The 22,951-nt window shown below is 39.6% G+C and overlaps 1 protein-coding gene across 1 annotated transcript in view; it reads right to left on the bottom strand.

Annotated features, from left to right (window-relative positions):
* The window catches only part of PDSS2 (decaprenyl diphosphate synthase subunit 2), a 111,759-nt gene extending 92,284 nt beyond the window's left edge, over window positions 1-19,475 (bottom strand). Inside the window, exon 1 of the mRNA XM_041414879.1 lies at window positions 19,053-19,475. Within this exon, the coding sequence (XP_041270813.1) occupies window positions 19,053-19,279 (227 nt within the window). The 5' untranslated portion in view covers window positions 19,280-19,475. The remainder of the gene's footprint in view (window positions 1-19,052) is intronic.
* Window positions 19,476-22,951: the final 3,476 nt, after the last annotated feature.

Genomic DNA, 22,951 nt, shown 5'->3' with positions numbered 1-22,951 from the left:
TGCTATGGATGACTCACTCCAATGGGCTCCAGTGTGCAAGAAAGCATGGCAAGCAGGCACAGCCTTCCCTCCGCAGCTTCCTGCAGCCTTTTACATGCTGAACTCCAAACGGCAAGCACTCTGAAGATTAAGAACAGACACCATAGCTTGGTGTGTTGCAGAAAGTCGACAAAGAAAGATCAGATTCAACTTGTGGCAGCCAGTGCTGCCGACATGACACACAACAAGACCCTACACCAGCTGGTGCTCCAGAGGAACTGCAGGCTTCGTGCCCAGGAGTATCACATTACAATAGTCAGGAGAAAAGTGATGAATAGATAAGTAATTGAGGTCAGGTCAGCCTCTGACAAGGGAGAGTTTTCTGTCAGGGAGAGGCAAGAGAAAACACTCTTTTGTGAATGCTAAGGTCTTGTAGAGCAGATGGGGACGCTCTCGACAAAGCCACATGCCAAATACATGGCAACTTTGTAGGGCTTAACAATTTTCCAGATACCATCACCATTATAACCTCCATCTTACCCACATTTGGCTTCAGTTTACACTCCCTCTTTCCCAAAACCACAACTTTGATTCTTCTTGATTGTAATTTATATCCTAGCCTTTCAGGTATACGTCATTTGCCTGCTGCCAACACACACATCTACAGTCAGCTTGCCTACTGGTCTGTAGAGAAAAGAATTCCCCAATACCAGAGACCTAGCAGGGGAGCTACAGATTTACATCTTTATTTCTGTTATGCACCTTTACACAAATGCCGATGGAAGGAATATCAGGAAAATATTTAGGGTCTACCACTTCTCTCTGAATAGACAGCTTTCAAAAAGGAATCAAGGCCAAAGAGCCAGTCATCCAAAAAATGGTTCCTAATGGACGTGTGTTTTTACATGACGTTTCTCTCAAGTGCAAAGAAAGAAAGCCTGGTTAAGCCGCCTGCTACTGCAGAAGCAGAAAACAAAATGTGTGGAGAAGCCTCATGGCACGGTGTATTCCACCAAACCTAATGCTGCTCACAAGCTGAAAACGAATTGACGCATACATTGTTGCATAACTCAGCATGACAAAGAAACTGTGTTTCTTCAGGTTTTGTTGGAGGTGACACCTTCTTTTCTTACAAACACTGCAAACTGTCACTCAAATTTCTATTCCTCTGCTCTCTCTGCCTGTTCCAGTAGTAATCCTGCAGATGGCACTAGGGACTAAGAAATTTCTTTCATATTTTTCTTGTCGGAGGTCTTTTACTCTGTATTCATTTCACGTTCATTGAATTGTACCATAGAGCTCATTTTTTAAGCATCTTGATTACTTCAAATGAATAAAAATTACCGTTCTCCTACTGTGCCTTTAAGAACTCTTAAGAGATTTCTAAAAAAAACCCCTTTATTCACCAAATATTAGACATCTGTGATGGATAGTATAAAAATAAAATAATGGATGGATAACACCAGTAATTTAAGGAAAATGGCATTTAACAGAGGAAACAAAGCCTATTATTGACACATAAGACCGAATGACAAACTCACATAGCAGACAGAAATGTGACTTCAAACTTATGATGGTATACTGTTGTTCCTTTGAGATACCCAAAAGAGGAATTAATTCAAATTTCATCTTTCATGCTTTCTATGAAGCTATTCCTATAAAATTTAAAATTCACTGTTCCCATAATCATCTGTGGCTCGATTATCTCACAGGATGCAGCAGACTCATCTGAATTGGAAAGATACTTTTTTTTTTGCTCAGTGCACCTTTTTTAGCTAGACAGATGGTACAGCAGTTTCAGAGCAGAAAGTTAAGTATCTGACAAACAGCTGGAAGATTTTAAGCATCCCACTTACCCTGCCTGGGAGGGCAGCCATTCTCATCTCCATTTATCTGAGATTCTTCAGACAAGGTATTTAAAAAAGAGCACTGAAAAGCATTCAGTTCCTAAGGCAAATTAAATTTCAGAAAACATACAGAGGTGGCTGAGCATGAGCTCAGCTATCCTAAAAAGAAAACAGATCTGTAATCTTCCCTTTTTATGGCCAAGATAAAACCAGTTGCTAAAATATTCAAGGCATACTTGACACCTATTCACCTCATAAGGCTAGACAGCCTGTGGAAGACAGACACATCCTTTCCTACACTGATCTCTACATTAACATGAAATGATCATGAAATAGAGAAGGATTCCTCCTGCCAGGTGCCAACAGTTGAGGTCCCCTACTCAGTCATTGAGTGAGAGGTAAACAGAGAACATCTAGACAGAAACCTGAGCTCATTATTTAGAAGTTCTCTTCATTTGCTGCCTGCAGAACTACATCATAAACGAAACCAATGTGTAGTAACAGCAAAGGACAACTACAGTATGCAAGGCCATCCACCCATATTTTGGAATCAAGGAGAGAAGCAGAGAACTGATTAAGCTTTTTTCATTTCAGCTAAAAGAGAAACCAGCAGGGAGTTGGAGGAACCTCAGGTGGTGCTGCAGAGTTTAGAAGCTCAGCTGCTACTTCAGATGCAGAGACAAGAGTGTCCTTACAAACTGCCAGCACAAAGGAAAGTAGTCACTTCTTCAGAAGATGGCAGGAACCTAAGGAAGGCTAAGGAATCCAAATATCACGCACTGAGAGTGCATAATAAGGCATCTCCATCAGTGAATTAGATCAAACAGAAAACACACCCAAAATGAAGAAAACACCTGTTTTTTTCCTTCTCCTGGATTAGGGAGTTACAGTAGTTCACAGAAAGGTCAGATGAACATCATACATAGCCAAAGCACAGGAGGGACAGGCAAGAGCAGGGAAAAAAAGAGCATCACCTCTCCCCTCCAGCAGCAATGGCCAGCAGACCAACTCAGATGCTTGTGAAACCACAACCCAAGACCTCTCTGGCCAACTCTGCTTCTTGCACTCAACACAATGAGCCTTAAGCCTCTTGCTAAAACTATCCTACTGTATCACTTAACAGCCAAGCAAAACAAAAAGATCTTTTGCATGCTTTCTATGCAGTATATCCAGAAAGATTTTCAGTTAATAAAACTGTTTATCTACAAGTTTCTCCTGAATCATTAAAAAACAAGCTCACAAAACCGAGCTTGTTAATCATGTTCTTGTAGATGCAGATTTTTTGTGCCTTAAATTTTATCTACCAAAAAGAGGCAATTAAAACAATAACACAGCAATAATAAATACATCTTATGTATTAATCCTATACAGAACAAATAGGATTGATACTAAAATGAGAAAAGAAAAAAAATTGTTTATTTCTGAACTCTAATGTCAAAAATACATGGGTCATTGACACAGTGATAGACACAATGGCCTGACACAAACAACATTTTCCATAATAATCCTCCGTTTCAGTACAGCTTTCATTTGTTGCTCACAAAAATCACATTTCTTTGTGTTTTTCTTACTCTCTCCCATTTCTCCTCTTCCACAGAGTTCTTTTGAACCAGAAGATTGATAAGCAAGAATGTAATAACTAAGGCAAAAATAAAAAGGAATAAAACTAATCAGAGCGCACTACAACCAAGAACTTCTCTTGCCAAAGGAAAAGCTTTGCAAAAGTTTTAAGTGAAAGAATTGTTACAAGAGCCAATAAAATATTTCAGATGAAGTATTAAATCCCTCAGCAAATCATGAGTCTAAAATTGAAATCAATTCACTATAAAACAGAAAGCTAACACATTAAATATTTTTAAGTCTCAACCAACTAGGAAAGACTACCAATTCCTGCATAAAAGTGTATATGCAGCATGCTAATGCTTGGTCATTTGATGTTCAGACACTACCAAGACTTACTGTATTTTTAATTAAAAGGTTCTTCTTCCCTATAGGTCTTCTAACATATTACTCATACTCCTTTTGAATTGAAAAAGTTACATGGCATTCCTTTATGTATCATATGTTCTCGGAAGATTAGTATGAAAAACACTAAGTATTTCCAGCTTTACTTGACAGGTACATGCTGATGCTGAAGAAAGGCTGTCAGACTGTGTATGCACAATTCAGACATGCACTGCAAGACAAATGAAGTTCATGAACCGCTGTCCATAAGGGGGGCTGCTTGTCCACTGAACTACATCTTTCTGGTTTTTTCAATTTAAAGTTATGAAAAGAGCATATATGGTTCTTAGCTCTCAAAAGCACTACACAGCCAAAAACCTCTTGGAACCACCGGAACGCTCTGGACGCAAACTGGAATTGTTTCATGTGTCTTTAACAACCTCACTGTGATGAGCCCTCAGTGTGCACACACTCCACCCTGACTCCTATTCAATGTGCCTTCTGGAACATCCACCTCTTCCTTTTCCTTCTGAAATCTGTGGGGGTTTTAGCCTCCTTGACTCCTTCCTCGCTCATTAACTGTTTCTCTAATAATTTAGTGGTAACACTCCAACTCCCCACTCGCTAGAAAATCCTTCAGGAGGCTTTTTCTTTGCTTGAAAATCTACTTTGCCCCTGGCTTGGTAGAGTTCATCCAAGCTGCCTGGTGTTCTTTTTGCCATTATCAAGCAATGAACTGAATCAACTTTTGCCAAAACTGCGCATCAAATTTCTTTCCCAGGGGACCTTATGCTTTTTTTTTTTTTTTACTTTGTATAATATATTTCAGCTGTTAATTGAAATCAATGTAATTAATAACAAAATAGATAACTGTCACTTAAAAAAAAGCCAATACAGAAAACCCCAACCAAACAAAAATAAAACCAAGCACCTTTTCAACACTTTCATCAGCAAAGAGAAGTCTGCACCTAATGCATTCAGACTATTTGCCTCAGGCAAGCAAGACCTCTGCATGGTATGTCATCATTATTTTGTGCTTTAAAAACCATCAGTGGGCATGCTTCCTTAAAATAGCATAGAATATTGTTACCTGGAGATTACCTCCTGCCTCGGTCTGAAAATGTGTTAGGACCACTTGTGCATGAAGCAAAAAAAAAAACAAACCAAAAACCAAAAAAAAAACCCCAGGTTGGATGCAACTTTCTTTACATATGAAATAAACAAATACTTTTTTTTTTCTTTTTTCATAGGATGACAATAAAAAGTTCCCACTTACTTAGCATTGACTTTGAACATCTCCATAAATAATGTTTCCAGTATTTTACATCCAAAACTGCATTTCTATTAAGGACCTAGTAATATTGAGTTTGTAACAGCCAAAACAATCTTACGTCACTTGTAGTGAAAAAATTAAGCATTTTCCAAGTTAACTTCTTGTATTGCTTTTACAATAGCAGATAGTAAAAATGTAAAGAAATAAAATCACCAAAACATTACAACAAAACTGAAGTTTATCAGTTGTACAACATCATGGTTAAGTTCCAGTCACATGCAATTACCCCCATTTAAGTTTTTCATGAGCTTTTCAGTTAATATTTCAGCTCTTGCACCCTGGTAAGCAGAGGCTCCAGGCTAGGACACTGACTATTTTTGCCTCCCCAGGGGGATTTCCACAACACAAGGACTGGGAAGCAGAACATGAACACGGGTTCTGATCTCAAGGCATCTGGGGCATTATGCTCCTGCCATGTTCTGAGTCCATACCCCTACGTGATGCTGTGCATATCAAATTCCCACAATTTGCACAGGACATGACTTGCCAACAGTCACACAGACAGAATGAAGAACCCAGCCTGGGCTTCTCATGTGAGCAGTCAGCATTTGAACCACTGAATGCTGGGAGAGCACACCAAGTTCAACAACTGAACTCATCTAACTTAGCATCCCACTTCCAAAAGATAAAAAAAATTAAAATATATGATAAAAATTTAATTACAGGATAATTTTGCTCTCTCCCATTGGCTGCAGGCATTGAAATCTGGTATTCTGGAAGATTATTAGAAAACTGAAAATAGTTGCATATTAAAAAAGTATGAAAATGGGAATTTTAAAAGAGACTCTTTTAGTGATATCTCTCCCATAAGATACTGTAAGAATGTTCTCACAAAAAAAGTCTTTGCTAGAGGCAATTTCTCCTCCCTCTTGTTCTTCAACTAGCCTCCCAAAAATTCTTTCAAGTAATTAACACAATTATAGGCACAATGATGAAAGCTAACTTTAAAAAAAGAAAAAAAAAAGAAGGAAGAAAAAGTTTAATGGCTGAACTCTTTACCCTACTTTATGTTGTGAATGTATCTTTTATTGTAACTTAAGACACTACAAAATAAATTGCATCTTGGCTACAATAGTCACACATGGGAAAACACAATTTAGGTTTGTTACTCTCTCTTCTTCATAAATCAGTCCTGGTCTCAGTTTAAACACGTGCCAAATATGACCTAAATGTATCACATCTTCAGCAAGTAATCATACACGAGAAGAGGAAAATAAGCATTGCTTCAATCCTCGCAGCCCACAAGGCAACGATTAGGTTACCTTCTTGTAATTGTATCTAGTTATATACATACATAAGAAACAGTTTAAGCAAAGGAAATACATACTCAGATCAGGATATGAAATTAACACCAATAAACCGAGCTCTGTATTTTGCACATTTTCTACAAAATTTCATACATCCAGTTATCAGTGCCTCGTTTGGTTTTACATTAAATTTCTGTGGTCCTCAACAACTTCAGAAAGCAATGTATTTCAATGGGTCCTAATCTTTCTCTTCCACAGCAGACAGGAAAATATGTTTCTGGTGATATCTTCTAACTGTCCAAGTTGATCCCTGAAATCCTGGACACAAACCAGAAATCAAGAGCAAAACAGCAGACTTGTTCAATGGAGCAGGATACAACAGCCTATTAGAGAATTATGCAGCAAATATTATCCCTCTCCACTGCTAACATAGTAAAAGCTCCTCAGGGAACAGCTTAACTCACCTGTAACTTAATTTAAAATTTAAAGATTTAAAGCCTAAAGTAATTAATTAAAATAATTTAGATCTCTTGTGAAAGAATAATTCATCATTCACAGGGGAAGAATTTAAAATTCTTCACATCAACAAAAGATGACGTTTTTGAGGTAATCTAATGCAAAATTCAATTTTAAAATAAAATTACATCAGGTATGGAAACACAATAGGCTACCCACGCCATAACAAGCCTGCAGGCTTCTGCCTTTTGTGTTTCAGTAGCAAAAATAAATATTCAGCATTCTGTGAATTCATAAAAATCCTAAAAGGGAAATGCAAAGCTAAAAGAGATCTAGCTCACTCTTTCTTTAACACTGTCTAGACTAGCTCTGAAATGTTTCTTCAGCACACAAATGAGGAAAGGGGTTTCCATTCTTGATATGGAAGTGTAAAAAACATCTCCAAATTACTCATAATAAGGCTAAGACTAAGCATGTATAAGGTCTCATTATTATTATGTCTTTAACAATACATGTTAGAAATTACGAAACAGATAAAACTCGCACAACAACACCCTTCAAAGTGGAGGTTTTTTTGTTGGTTGGGATTTTTTAAACCACACACTCTCGCAGATATTAGCAACACCTTCACAGGTTTCACATTTACATTACACTCCACAGCATGGCAACATTAATTTTATGTAGATTTAAAGTACTAATTTGTCTTCAAACTTCTTCAGTGTATTTTCTTGTTTCTCTAATGCTCATATTTTTAAGAAGGGCTTATATTTGTTTGTCTCCAGACTGAACACATGGGGAACAAATCTTGAAAGCAAAGACACTATACAACATCAGAGACTTTTGCTTTTGAATGCCTTTGGAAAAAAAAAAGATTGAAAATTGTTTCATGAGGATTAGTGACAGCAGTTGGTAAATATTTCAGTTATTCATGGGCTTAAACAGATTTCCTTCACAATGTCAGGACAATGGTTCTTCCTCTCAGTAACACTCACTGTTATGGCTCCTTGTCTACCACTCCTTTTACTGTAGCCATTGAAAATCAGGACAAAGGCTTAAATGGCAGATTTCCTAAGGCAAACCAGTGTGTACATGATTCCCAAACTGCTCAGGAAGACTTGTTTACCCAGAGCTCCATCACATGAGAACATGGAAACAGCTTTCAATATTTAATATCTACATGCACACCAAGGTAATCTGAAGCTCTGGTACCACCCAAGGACAATATATTAATCCAGACTTGATATTTCTAGGAAGTAAATCATCTAACAATTGTAACAGAAGAAGGAAAGAGAAGGGAACAATTATTGCCATGAAGACACCTCAACCCCTAGTTGCAATGCATGTTTACATCTTAGCAGCAACCTTACAAAGGTTTTTACTAAATTAACTATTAGGAAGATGGAAAGAACACTGGGGATTGAGGATGAGACCTGTGGAAATTAGAAATCAAAGCCCTCAAATTAAAACATATTCTAAGGAGCTAACCACAGCACATCTGTGCAGGCACAGCAAAACAGCCCATCCCGTTTCTGCGTCCACGCTTTGAATCCAACACAGAGCTCTGCTGCTGACCTCCTGCATTCACAGTTATAGATGTACACTGTGATTGTGAGCTGCTTCCTTAAGAGAATAAGCCTGGCTCAGCCCCAAGGAGCAGCTCCTCCAGGCTTGGATCACCAGGCACAGAGCATGGAAGTGGAGGGATGAGGGATGCACATACTCCCACTGCAAATCTCACCGTTGCTCTGGGAAGTATTAGAACATTGTTGCAGGATGGCATCCACCAACAGTGCTATGTTTGCATTAATTAGGAAAAAAAAAACCCCAATCTCTTGAGGTTTCATTCATGATTTTCAGCTACTAAAATTTCGTAATTCTCTGACAAGCCCTGGTAAAAGACTCAGAGAGATTCAAAGGAACCCTTAAAGTCTAAGAAGAAGAAAAGCAATCAAAAAGGTGAATTTTCAGTTGGTGCTTTATTTGAAAATAAATTCAAACCAGGAAAAATTAACTTCAGCCCTCTCAAACAGTCACAGAAATGAGGATGACAAAAAAAAAGATAGTATAACCTCACACATCCCCTCAAACAAAAACTGTGTTAGGACATGTCCAGCCCTGTTCTCCCACAAAAACACACAGACAGAAATGTGATCCCAAGTGATTCACAAACAAACAAATAAGGCCATGTTTCTGTTGCTATAACATAACACACAGTACTTTTTTTTTTTTTTCCCTCTGATGTAATTCTTATAACATTATTTTGGAATCTGACTATTTTAAACTTGGTTGCTACGACACGTTATAGTCATTACATGGATTCATTTCCTACTTTCCAACTGGCAAGAGTACTTGTTTCAGTTTTATGAAGTTATATCATGGACAAAAGACACATAAAATATACTGTAATTTTAACAGTAGAAACGCCTTTAATACCTTCCATTCCTTGAATAAATGTGAATTGGAAGGAGGGCTTCTCCCCACAATTACTCTAAAGGTCTTCAAGCTTCCAGCTTTCTCAGGTTTTCTGAAAATGGTCTTTTCACTTTATTACTCCTACTGAGAGACATCTGATTTCTTGCAGAGCCTGTCAATGACTCCCATACTATCTAAACTTACAAATAATCAGAAAGTGACAAATTCTTCCAGTGGACAATAAAACATGGAACACAAATCCTCTCTGGTATTTCTGGTTTTAACAACTGGGGATGAAGAACAGATGATGAATTGGCCCATTAATGCTTCAGCATCACTTCCATGAGGCAACTGTGAGGTTTGGGGAAGACTTGTTTTTCCTGTAGATTAATTTTGAATTACTGAAATATAGTCATACCAGACAGATCACATTCAGAAGCCAACTTCTAAAAGAAAACCAAATAGGAACTTCAAAATGTAGCATTAAAATCACCAAAATCCTTTTAAAATATGCACACAGTATACCTTCATCTTCACAAACCACATGAAATAGAAAACATTTGGGAATCAGAGACTGGAAGGTCACTGGGGTAAAAACTGTACTCTTTTTTAACAAGCATGAGCATAAGATGCACTGATGTATCAAAATAACCTTTAGTTTCTAGTTTATGAAAATATATGAGTTTCCATAGTAGAAAAACACAGTGGCTCTATCATATTGAATCTTCAATCTCAACACTAATTTAACAGGAAAACAATGGATTGTTACAAAAAATCCCACCCACTAACAAACGTATGCTAGAACAGTCATTTTTCAAATGTGCAAAAGAGGCAATTTTTCCACTTGTGGCTTTGCTTGTGTCTTTGGCCTAACAATTTTCATTCCGCTCTTAACAAGTTGAACTTTCTGTTAAATGTGATTAAAAGCAGTCTTACCAAATCACATCATTATGGTGCTTCTACTACTGGCTAATCATTCATATGACAACCAGCCACAAAGAGTGTTGGCATGGACCATTTACCCTCAAATTGCCCTAATCTGGTCTATGCATTTGCAGGGTCTACAGAAGCAGAGCCTGCTACAAACCCAGTCCTACTTTATGCCTGAAACACAGAATCTTTCTTTCTATACATTTTTTAAGGTGCAATAGGTAATCTATTTCCAGGAGCAATGACAACATATAGATGTATCAACCCTTTGATTATGAATATTTCATGGTGAGTGCTGAACAGTTAATGAAAAAGATAGCTGTCATACAATTAACTTTGCACCATGAGTGTGAAGATCTAGAAAAGAAATAATGGGAGCCGTTAGGGAGAATGATATTTTTCTTTAAAGAGAACAGATTGAATAAAACTAATTAATTGTACATGTTTAGTGGCAGCTATCAAGTCAATCAGTTCACACTTACAGGATCATTTAACCAATAAATAATAAAAAATAATCTACACTTAATCTTGAAGAAATCTACTTTTAAAGGAAGTACTTTTTGAAACAAATTGGAGATGAAGGCTAGAGGGTTTGCCTGCTCATATTTGTAACTAGAAAAATAAACCTGAATCAGCAGTGCCATGGTGTATGACTTCCTTCTCTAGCTGGCAAAAAGGAGGGGAATGAAAAAAACTAGATGCAACAAAGTATAAACTTTGATTTTATTAATAAATTACCTTCAGGACTTTCTTTGTTTTTCCCCAAAATGGAAGAGCTGCAATAGAATAGAACCAACTAGTGCTATTTTGAAGAAAGAAATTGGGGGAACAAGAAAGAAAATGGGAACAATCATCACTTGTAATTTATGTGGAAAAGAAATGAGAAAGATGAATGGAAAAGCTGGAGCTCCTGATGTTTCTTTAGGAATAGCTGAGGATTGAAGAAAAGATGACTATGGCTCACCTGAAGAACCACCAGCAGCTGGAAAGGTCCTAGAGTTTTTCAGTTAAATTAAGTATTGAGGCAAATTTCTAAGCCTCATCTATCATTATAAGTAAAATCCAGGTAGTTCACAGCATGTGTTTGAGAAAAGCTCACATATATAATGAGTCTCAACAGTTTTCCTACATGATCAGTTTTTCTTTCCTTAAATGTAATTCTTTCATTTAGCAACAGAGAAAAAAAAAATCAAGCTGAAGTGATTGTTAATGTCTGACAACTGGCAGGGACAATTCAAGGACAGCAAAGCAGCTGATACAGATTTTAAATTTATTTTTTGTAATAGATCCAATTTTTAAATTCACAGTGTTCCTTTATAGTCTGTTAGGTTTGTCTCTAGCAGGAGTTCCTTTAGGGCAAGCACTGCAGACAGTCTGCCTACCCTGAGGGAAACTAAGACACTCAGATGTGGGGTAAAGGAAAGATATTAATAATTTAAGACAGTGGTCTGCAACCCCTAGGACAAAGCAATGGTGTAAGTATGGAAACATCTAACTCCCGAGCTCACATTCGTCCTCCCTGAACTTGTATTCTCCTCAACAGATTACAGAGTGCTGCAGAGGACACAGCGTCACCCATGTTTTCTGGAGGAGCTCTGAAAATGCTCATGGTTAATGATACCTCCTTCCTTGCCAGGACCTCCAAAGCAAGGAGAGAAGTCAACCAAGAGTCTGCAGCAACAAAAGAGACAGAGAAGAAGACTATTTGTAAGCTGCAAAACACAGACCTCAGAGAGAGAGAGAAAGCCCTGGGTAAAGTACTTTTTTCCGTTATTCCTGTAAGGTAAAGAGGTTAACTTAACATTGCCAAATAGAAGATTCACTGAGTGGAAACCACTTCCAGTAACCCAAATATTAATTTTAATTATTCTTTGACATTGGTTCTGATTTTCATTTTATAGAAAGGCATATTTGGCAACTCTCTTCAGTGTTACAGAAGGAATTATTTTGAAACTATTTCCACTTATTCAGTACTCTTTTCCTGCGTTGAGCAAACATTGACCTAACAGTCATTTCACTAGTACATTAAACTTGGTATTCAATATTCACATGCATTATAAATCAATTGTATTTGAAAGCAGGAAAGAACAGATGTGAACTTTAAGAACTACCTTCATTGTAGGCTACTGCGTGCCCAAAGTGAAGCAAAGTGTTCTCTAGGTGTGCCATACTACATCTTTTCAAGGCTGACTGGCATTTGGATCTGGGCATTTATACATTCAGTTTCTCTGTCACATGCTTGAGAACACAAGCTTAAGAACTCCCACAGTCTTTCATTTAAGCAGACCAAGTTGTACTGAAAGTTCTACTGAAACCTTTAGAGTCCCTATGCAAAATACCAGAAATGGTCAATATCACAAAAGCATATTAGTTTTCACTGTCAATAATTCCATCAGAAAATCCCAAACAGAATCACCACCTACTTCGAGTACACTTTGTTTACAAAGACCACCCTACATGCTGAAATAATATGTTCTTCATAAGCACAGAAATCTGGAATCAACATAGATATTTAAATGAGAATCTCTGCAAAAAACCCACAATTATTCAAGTGCACAAGAATTTAATTAGCAGCCTCGCTTTTGCACCTTCATGCTGCAGATTTCCTACTCAATCCTACTTTGCTTATGGTGGCAAAATATTCATCAAAACTAAGTGCTGTAACGTACAATTAAACATCCTTTACATAATTTTTTTCTACACAAATACTGTGAATGAATGAGAAGACAAGAACTCAGCACCACTACAGCTGAAAACCCATGATCCTGACAATGGCTACCTTGACTTCTTGAGCTAGGATTTCCAATGCAATGTGTGTGTATGTGTGTGGATAGATAGAAAGGTAGATAACTAGATAGCTAGACAGACAGACAGGCACACATGACTGGCTAATATGTTTTACCTTCTAGACTGAGATTATCACTGTCAAACCCAACGAAGTGTAATGTTTAAAAGAAAATTAAAAAAAAAAAAAAAAAAAGAAGTTAAGATCCCTTAAACATGAACTGCGAACCTGAAGCCCAAATGTACAAATATTGATGCAACTCTCATCTACTGACAGCTCTTGAAAAGAACAGCAATATCTGATGGATATGAGCATCTAAGCAGATGAGTGTAATATTTATTGTTGGTGAAGAAAACTATTAAAAATCATACACTAGTGAAAGTAATGCAGGATGAGAAATGAAACAACATTTGGAAGAGAGAACAAACAGCACATATATATTCCTCCCATTCTACCTGATTACAGCATAAAGGAAGAGTGGGACCTACAAAAATGGATTTTCTCTTCCTCTTAACTGTACAAGACAGTTGTTGGCAATATTAAGTGGTGGCTGACTCAGAACCACAGTGAAGGCCACAGGGACAAGGAATAATATGGAAGTAATCAGAAGGAAAATTTCAGTCCATATATGAATGGACTGAATGGTTTAATTTCTTTCATGTCTTTTTACCTTCCATGTTAGCTCTTTGTGAGTTCGTTTAGCCAAAATACAGAATAAACTGGTTTGGGTGTCTAAGAAAGGTTTACTTGATGGGGAGTATGGTAACAGAAAACCCTAGGGAGTACCAACATTTCAAAGTTATGTAACATGATGAAGTTTTTTCAAGTCTATCACAACAGACTGGGAGATACTCATAGAACCTAACTTAGCTAAGAGAGGCCAGCATTCCTTGAAAGACAAACATTTCTTGATGGGGTGAGTCAAACCAAGAAGTTAACTCTGGTGCTTCAATCAGCTGGAGCTCTTGTGAAAAAACCTCTGTTTCCATCAGCTGTACACAATGCTTTGGGAAATGGTCTTCCTGGACAAAGCCAGACTTACTATAACCAGTATATTTTGCAAATAGTATCAAACATATCAAGCAGGAAAAATATTTCCGCATTTCAAACATCACCACTAATGCCTTCTGCAGAAGTGTCCTGAATGCCAGCGGCGGTGGTCAGTGCTTCCAGGAAGTCAGACACATTTCTGCAGTGAACACAGGAAACGACACTGCTGCCACATCATAGCTAACTTCACAGGCATTCTGACCAAAAATCACATCTCTCTACTGCAAAAATATCTTTTACAAAGTGTTATAGCAGGCTGAAAATAGAACAAAATTCAGTGAAAGCCAATGTGTTTTAACTTCCAATCTAGCAAGTGCAGAAGGACTTTATGGCCCTACGCCTGTAATAGATTAAGCAACTCAGTAAAACTTAAAAGATTGTAGTAGAAGCTCAACTTTGGCCAGACCTTCTGCTTATCACTTTGAGTGTCCAGCTGCCTGCTGTTTTCAGAGAAAGGTACCTCATTAGCCACGGTCAAGTAAATAGATGCTATCATTTTTCTGGCTCAGAAAAATTAATTAACATTAGAAACAAGTTGCTAAAAAGCTACCTGTAGTCACTCCTTCAATTATAAAAGCACCTTCAATTATAAAAGAGGGACAATTTTACGGTAACCATTCTGTTAAGGCAAAATATGAATTGGCAATAGCAATCCCATCAACAACAGGCTGGAACAAATGCCTACGTCTACGCTGAAATCGGTCACCTGCATAGGAAGGCAGACGCACGCCACACCTGGAGTTACAAGATGTGTTACTGAACTGAGCTATCTGAAGATGACAAAGAAACTGAACTATCAGGAAGCCAATGTTATCAGACATCCTCAACAAAAAGCATGTCATCTTGAAAGTGCTCTGGGTCACATTCTTGGGCCTTAAAATGTTTAGAGATCTACACCAAGCAGGCTGCAACAGAACAAAACCTGGTCTAGCCAGTCTTTTTATTTCTGTAATAATCCAGGAAAACTGTAACCATGTCTACTTAAGCATTTATCACCAACAAACAATTCTGACAGAACTAAAATATAATCATTCCTCCCGCAGGCTAATGAGAGAATGGCTGGAGCTAAATGGTATCCCATAATAATTTTACGTGTATGAAGTGTTCCATTTCATTTAGCGATATTATAAAAGTGATGCATTGGCCATAACGTTTACTGTTTACAATCTGCAGCAAGCTATACCCTTCTCAAGGGAGATTAAGTAATCAAGAAAATGTTATTCACACTATGTATTTGAGAAAAATAGATCACTGTGCCAATTACAGACTCTTTCCTATACCAAGAAGGATGTATGCTAGCCCAGAAAGGAGACAGGAAAGAGAAAAGACAGGAGATTTGTTTGCTTCTCAAGTGAAAAGGAGGTCATACAATCATGCATTGAAAAAGCTTTGCTTTAGTCCACCAAAGCCTAAAGAGGGAAAAAACCAAGAAACGCTACTTTTGAGTAGCTGCTGAAGACACTTCATTATAGCAAATCTCAAAGCTCTGAAAAACCATACAGTGACTCACAGGACTACAAACAGAAGGATCCAGTAGTAGTCAGATTTCAATTTTGTTTCCAGAGTATCCATTAGAGGCAAATATTTTTTTTTAATGATAGCATGTCTTTACAGTATTCTTTGTTAATATTGCTTATACACCATTTTCCACTGAAAGAATACAGTGATCGATACAGGCTGCAATGAATGAAGTGCAACATCTCCAGTAAACAGATGCTGCATTACTCATTTCACAGATAAGTAAATGCAAGTATGAAAAATTAAGTGACTTGCTCTAGTCAGAGAGCCAAAAGCACAGCTGTGAATCTAATCCAGATACCCCAGCTTCCAATGATGCATTAACCACTAGACATTAGCCTTTCTAAAACAAAATGTAACCTTTTCCTCACATTTTGCCCTCCTTCTAACAAGTCTGGCAAAGCCAGTACAGGGGTTGTTCATGTGGCTGGCTTTTAAGAAACCGAAGTCTTAGAAATAAACCAAAAATTATTGAAATATAAGCTCAACTTTACCGTCTGGATTACAGAACTCCCAAATCCATCACTGTAGGGCTCAGTTACCTGTCTCCACCCTTCCAAGAGGAGGGTCAGCAATAGATCTCAGATTTAAAGCTGCTGGCCAGGCACAAGCTTGGTGGGAGGTATCAGGGTCACACATCATCCCAGAAGAACACCTGCTGCAGTCCTGAATCACAGCAGGCACTTACACCCAGGAGCTGCCAGTGCTGCATCCAAACAAGAGGAAGAAATGGATGGGATCATCAGGGAAACGTATACTGGCCCAACAGCTGCTCCTCCACATGTCCTGTCTCACAGGCAGATACCTTTCAGCTGCCTTCAAGGCTCTCAGCACAGGCATTGCATTGCAACAGCCTAGTGAGCCAAAGCTTGGCAAAATGTTAAAAACACTCATCAACACTCTGGTTACACTAAAGGCTTTCTGTGTGGTGGCAATTACGTCCTATGCTGTCTCAGCTCAGAACTTATTCCATGCAGACAATACCGCTAGAGAACCCTCTGCTTTAAGAAACCCTTAGTGGTCTCAGGAAGACTTCAAAACCTGGCAAAGCCTGTAGGCAGGAAGAGAGGATAGGCACAAAACCACTGATGACAAAATTCCACCAGTCAATGATGATTAAAGAAAATTGTTTAGACCTGACAGCAAGCAATCAATCTGATTGTCACCACTTATAACCTCAAAAATAAATGAGCAGAAACTTGAGAAACAGCACATGCAACTAATCAATTTTACAGCACATATTCTTCAGTAGTTTCCACAAATACAAAAGTCTCCTTAAATGTTGGAGTACTTCTCACATATATATAGCATTTATTCACTCAGAGTCTCAAAGATTAGAGTTCCAGAACATATCAATCACTTAAGTATTTTTTAAAAAATCAGCAAATAAAATATTTTAGATACCCTTGCTTTAAAACATTTGTTTGAACACACAACAGGAAACCTTTATTACTTTTTAAGAATGACTAACGAGACAGATTTAAAAGTATTTAAAAAATCCTAGTATTGAAAAATCATAACCTGTTTGCTAAATTGCTGTGATAAATCAGGGCACGGATCTCCGATTCAAAACTAAAATCACTCACATTTACATTGAAACATAGAACACTTAAATTTCAGAAATAAATTATCAAGATCATTGAGAGAGCATATGGTCAAATTTCACCTTATTGCAACATCACACCATAAAACAAGGTGAGCAAGGTACAATTTGTGCATTACTGTGGGTGTACTAAAACTTGTCAGCAGGATATTAACTCTTCTTACAACACAAAGGTCAAGACCATCGGAAATCCACCTGCAACAAAGTCCTTGGAAATACCAGTGAAACCAAGTAAGAAGATCCAAAGTAAGGGCACAGGGTTTCAGTTTTATGTAAGTAAATACTTTTTCTTTCCAGCACAACACATCAGTTTAGTAGTGTACTCTGAAACATATATGAATTTTAAAAACTAATGTATTTAATCCTGCTGAGCCTGGGCATGACTATATCCCTACTGGTGTTCCACAAGCCACAGGCTTACAGAATTAACCCTGAAGCAGCCCACTAAAAACAATGAAAAACCCCAACAAACCCTTACATCACAGCTCCACCACAAAATTTCCGACCATGCCCAAAATACTGCATTTAAATTTAATTCACAAACAAACCAGCAACTCCACCACACATAGCACAGGCACTCTAAAGTTCCACTTTAGCACTGCAGGTCTCTGTGACACTTCTGTGACTGCAGTGCAAACTTCAGAGCCCAAAGCCATTGCGCTTCACTCCTTCTATTCCCTCCATTCCATCAACTGACCTTACAATGACAGAAGAGCATTTTCTTCTCATCCCTCCCCTTTATCACAACCTTCAGTTATAAAAAGTTCAACAAAATCCCCTCCGCCACCATTTTCTAAAGTCGGGTATTTTCCATTAACAATTTAATTTGTTTCTTGCAGAAAAGTCTACTCAAGGCCAATGTCTAAATCCCCCTTCCTGAAAGTTATGTTTCTCTAAAAAAGCTGTTTGTCCCCTGTACACATTTTGTTCCCTCAAGACAACCAGATTTAGAGAAAGAGAGCTTGAAAAACAAATCTTGTTTTTATATCATTACAACACTGTGGATTTGGCAAGGACCACTAAAGAGCTACAATTTCCATTCCTTAAAAGAAAAGCTGAACATCCATTTTAAACAAATGCTCATTTTTGTCTTACACCTGTTAAAAAATACTGTGCATTCTAAACTTGGATTCTATTAATGTTGCTATAGCTGCAGTTATAGCAAACACAGATCTACCAAACAAAAACCACCAAAAACCTCAAAAAACCAAACAAAAACCACAACCAAAACACACAAATCCACAACCAAAAGTCTTCGGGAAATTGCACTTTTATTTTTTTCCTTCATTTTGGTAAGCGTGTGGAGTTTTATTGTATAAAAAACCCACCGCCAATCAGTTCTTGTTTTGCAGTCACAGAAAACGCTGCTCAACAACCCCAATTTCTGCTTATTGGCAGGAATGCAAGACTTCCATTAGTTTGCCTTAAGAATGGAAGAGTAGATACACAGCTTAGCAACCCTAAAATTCTCAACAACACGCAAAAACTCGCAGCTCCCAGCTGGATATTCCAAAACACTTGGTAACAAAATACACAGTTCCGAGCAGGATCATTCCGAGCTTTTGAACTGAGTAGTCGCTCTGCTTTTTTCCTTGCAATATAGTTCTTAATTATAACAGAATACAAAACTGCTAGCGAGGCAGCCGCACTTTTCAAGGGAGTTTTCTTTTTTTTTTTTTTTATTCTCCGCACGGGGGAAGCGCCGCACGTGGCGTCACAAGGAAGCAACTTCCGAATGTCAGCGGATAACCGCAGGGAAAACCTGTCACGGCAAGGAAACGAGCATCCCGGAGCGGAGGCGAAACCTCCCGCCCGCGGGCCAGCCTTGCCCTGGGAACACCCCACTGAGGGCACGAAGCCCAAAACTTCCCAGGAGAAATGCCGAGTTGCCGCGGGCGGGCGGGCGGCCCCGGGCCCGCCGTGCCCCCGCAGCTCCACCAGCGCTTACCGGGCGGTGTCGAGCAGCGGGTGCTTGGTGCCCACCAGCTTGCGGACCTGCATGGCGATGTTGCTGAGCTCGTCGCTCAGCAGGCACCGCAGGCTCATGAAGGACGTCGGGTACCCCACGATCTTCTCGGCCTCCGACACCACCTGGCTCCAGGGCGGGCCGCCCGAGGACAGGCACCGCAGCCCGCCGCCGCCGCGGACCCCGCGCCGCAGCAGGGCGCCCCACATGCCGCCTCCCCGGGGACGCTCCGCTCTCCCACTACGAGCTCCGGCGGGACTCCACACGCCGAGCTGTCGCGGACGAATCCCGCTGCCGGAGGAGCGCCCCGGCTGTGTCCCGGCCGGCCGTGCCCCGCGTTCCCCCCGGCGGCGGCGGCCGGAGCGGGCTCATTGTGCCCTGGGGGCGGCCATCTTGGGCGACGCAAACCACGGCGCGCCGTAAAGCGAGGGCGGCGGAGCGGAGGCTGCGAACGGGCGCTCTGGTGCCGGCGGCAGCGAGCTATGCCCGCTGGCCTCCGCCCTCACACATCGCGGGGGTAGAGCGCCGCCGCTTCTCTTCCCGCTCTGTACTTATCCCTCCCAGAGCCGTGGTGGAGGGTCCCGCTGGAGGGGGAGCGCTCCCCGCGCCTGGTCCGGGCTCCCGGCTGGCCGGGAGCGCTCCACAGAGCGGGATGTGCTCTGCCTGCGCCCGGGGGTGCTACAGGGACCAGCGGGGAAGAGAGGTCAGGGTCCCACCTAAAGTGTTGGGCCCGTAGTCTTTAGCTACACAGGCATGATTTCTGTGCATTTTTTTTTCGCTGTTAGGGTGATCAGGCATTGGAATAAGTTGCCCAGGGAAGTGGTGGAAACACCAACCGTGGGGGTGTTCGGGAGGCACCTGGATGTGGCACGGATGCGGTTTAGGAGCGACAGTGCCGCTCTGATGCTTGGACTGACGTGATGTTCTGATCTAGACGGTCTTTTCCAGCCCTGATGATCCTATACTTCTATAATTGCAGTGTATGGGCATTCTCTTTTTCCTCTTCCCGGAGCTGTCTGGGGCATGGCATCAACAGCCCCTATGTACTGCATGCCCTTGCACTGTAGCTGTGTTGTATGGTGCTGTGCTGTGAGCCAGCTGAGAGGGTTATGAACAGCCTCCTTGTGAGCTGAGGGGGTATGTTCAACACCAAACAATGAACATCAAAAGGAACAGCTAATTTTGGGTGCCCAACTGAAGACTTCAGGGTCCTACAATTCCACAGTGGGGTCTGCTGTATATTGTGTAGTGTTTCCTTAATTCTGAGCAGAGCCATCACCAATGCCTCTTTACAGGTACCTGCCCACAAAACTTTTGTGAATTCAGAGAATAGATATTCTATTTCAGATAACAGACTTAACAGAGGAGAAAAATTCACTGGCCATCTTCAGAAATTGGGTTCAAGTGACTTCCTCACACCCAAGGAAGATTATGATGTGATCTGTCTTTACAATCACTGACATCCGTTCCTTCTATATCTTCGAGGCTTTGTTGCAACAAATCAGGCAAAGTTTTGAGGAGAAAACTGACCTATAGACTACATTCGTGTTGAAATTGAGGGTGTTACATTTCTTATCTTTGGAAATACAAGATACACATCACTTAATTTTGTTGCATTATTTAAAGAGAATTACATTGAAGGATACTACTGTAAAAGAAGATGCAAGTAGAAAGCAATCCCATCACAAAGAAAGATGTCCAGGAAAGCATAATATAACTCTTGCAGTTGCAAGGGAGAAGCTGCTAAAGAGGAACACACCTGTTTTTCAATGATAACAAGATGTTTATTGTTCTGACACCTCCAAAACTCTAAAAGGTACTGTCCTAAGGAAGAGTTTTGACTGTGGAGTCAACAACACTCTCATAAGGGGCCTCTCCCAGTGCAGAGGGGAAAAACTAGAATAGAAAAAACCTGTGAGGACTGGAAAGGTAACTTAAGAGTTAATTTTCTGGTGTCAAATCTTTACTTTCTGTGCTGCCTGTCTCTGAGAGAATAAAGCTTTGCTTTGAAGGAGCTGCCACTGAGGCAGTTTAGTTAGCTGGTGTCACAGAACAAACTGTTGCTAAATAGGGAGTTTCAGCTCATAAACACAGTTTAGAAATGACAGAATGCAGTGGCATGTTTCTGTGCAGAAAGCCTAAGTTAATGAAAATTGCCGGAGGGATGCACTTAAGAGGAGCTACTAAGGCACCTCATCCTGTAACAGTGACAAGTTCCTTGATTCATTTCCTGAGCCAGATCCATTCTTGCACTTAATGTGGTTAGTGTTCTGTGAAAAACTTAACATGATTATACAATTAGAGTCTGCTTAAAATAATACATATAAACTGGGGAGAATTAGGGTTCTGTGGGCAATAAACCTACCATCTCCTAATGTGTGAGACTTTAACTTTTTAAATTTGCTGTTCTTCATGTTATTCTGAAAACCTGAATGCCTCTGCACTCTTTATGTAGAATTCTTCTAAGTCCAAGTGGTTTAGAACTAGGGCAAAACCCTTGATATCCACAACACTGCACACTAACACTAGGGCTTCCTCAGGATTCACCATCAGTAGGTTGATGTTCTTTAAAAGCAACAATCGCTAGAGGAATAAAGCAAATATTTTGTCAGTAATTTTCCAGCTTTTTTATTATTATTTCTTGACCACAGAGACTCTTTGAGAAGATTGTACTGTAATACCTAAGGACTTTCTGACTCTTACTCTCAGCCCAATGCCTTCATCCCTTTCCCTTCTCTTAGCAACCTAAGAGTCTTACTTCAGTAGTTAATTTTTGACTCCTGGTTCCAAGTTCATAGTTTCTTTCTCCCAGTCTCCTCATTTCTTTGCTTCAGTCCCACACACACAGTATCACTACAGGCTACTGTTCTTTCAATCTTGTCACAACCTTCTTGTTTCACCATCAATAACCTTCTGGTCTGCACGGTCTGCTCCCTAATCATAGGCTCTTCTTATCATACATGTTTATGGGTGGGACCCTCCAAATCCTTGACAAATCCTTTGCCAAATTTTAGGTTTGGAGCATGGAGAGTTTCTCAGTCATGCAACCCAGTGATATTTTTTAACACAAGGAGAATGCATTTTTTTGCTAAACTCATTTTTCAAACTGAGTGGACTATTTTAAAAATCAGCTTCAGGCTGGCACACCAATCACAGGAAAAAATCATTACAAATTAGCTAATATTTGACAGTTACAGGCATCAAAAGCCAGGGTCCTATAATAGGCAATGATGGACCAATTTACCCATAGGCATTACTGTTTGCACTGCCTGTTTCTGAAACAGAGCTTCTCAGTTTTCCTCTCAAAAAAACCCAAAAAACACATCAGAAGCAAAAGTATGATGTACTCACCATATTATAAGTTGTGTACAAAACCACATGCTTTTTCTCTTTTTTTCTTTGCTCACTTCCCTGCAGGATTGGAGAGAAAAACATGCGCTATTTCAAGAACTTTGGTGACTGTACAATAGACATGTCTTTTTCTTTAGAGTCTTAAGCAGAGAAGAAAACTGAAACTCTTTTTTTTTTTTTTTCCCTGTATCAATTGACTTTTTAAAGCCTCCCCAGGAGGAGAAAGAAGCCACTGGAGGGGGCCAATATCAAAGTTGAAGAACAAAGATGACAGGTCAAGAGACACTTCTGTTTACATCAGCATGCTCTGGACCAATGTACCAGAGAATACATCAAAGCCACTACTAATGCCAGCCCTGGATCTCTTTTCAACAACTGAAACGTGGAAATATTTTCCTGACTGCCATCTAAAGTAAAACAATTGCAAAGCACTCTCATTTGATTCGGAACATTTGAACTTTCAATTTTTCATCGTTACCCTGGCCTTATCCAGAATAAACAATGTCTATAGTAGAATGAGACTAGCAATG

Source organism: Onychostruthus taczanowskii, unplaced genomic scaffold (assembly GCF_017590055.1).
Source record: "Onychostruthus taczanowskii isolate IOZ18803 unplaced genomic scaffold, ASM1759005v1 scaffold48, whole genome shotgun sequence".
NCBI lineage: Eukaryota > Metazoa > Chordata > Aves > Passeriformes > Passeridae > Onychostruthus > Onychostruthus taczanowskii.
The sequence above is the reverse complement of the archived record's forward strand: the minus strand, read 5'-3'. Positions and strand labels throughout refer to the sequence as shown.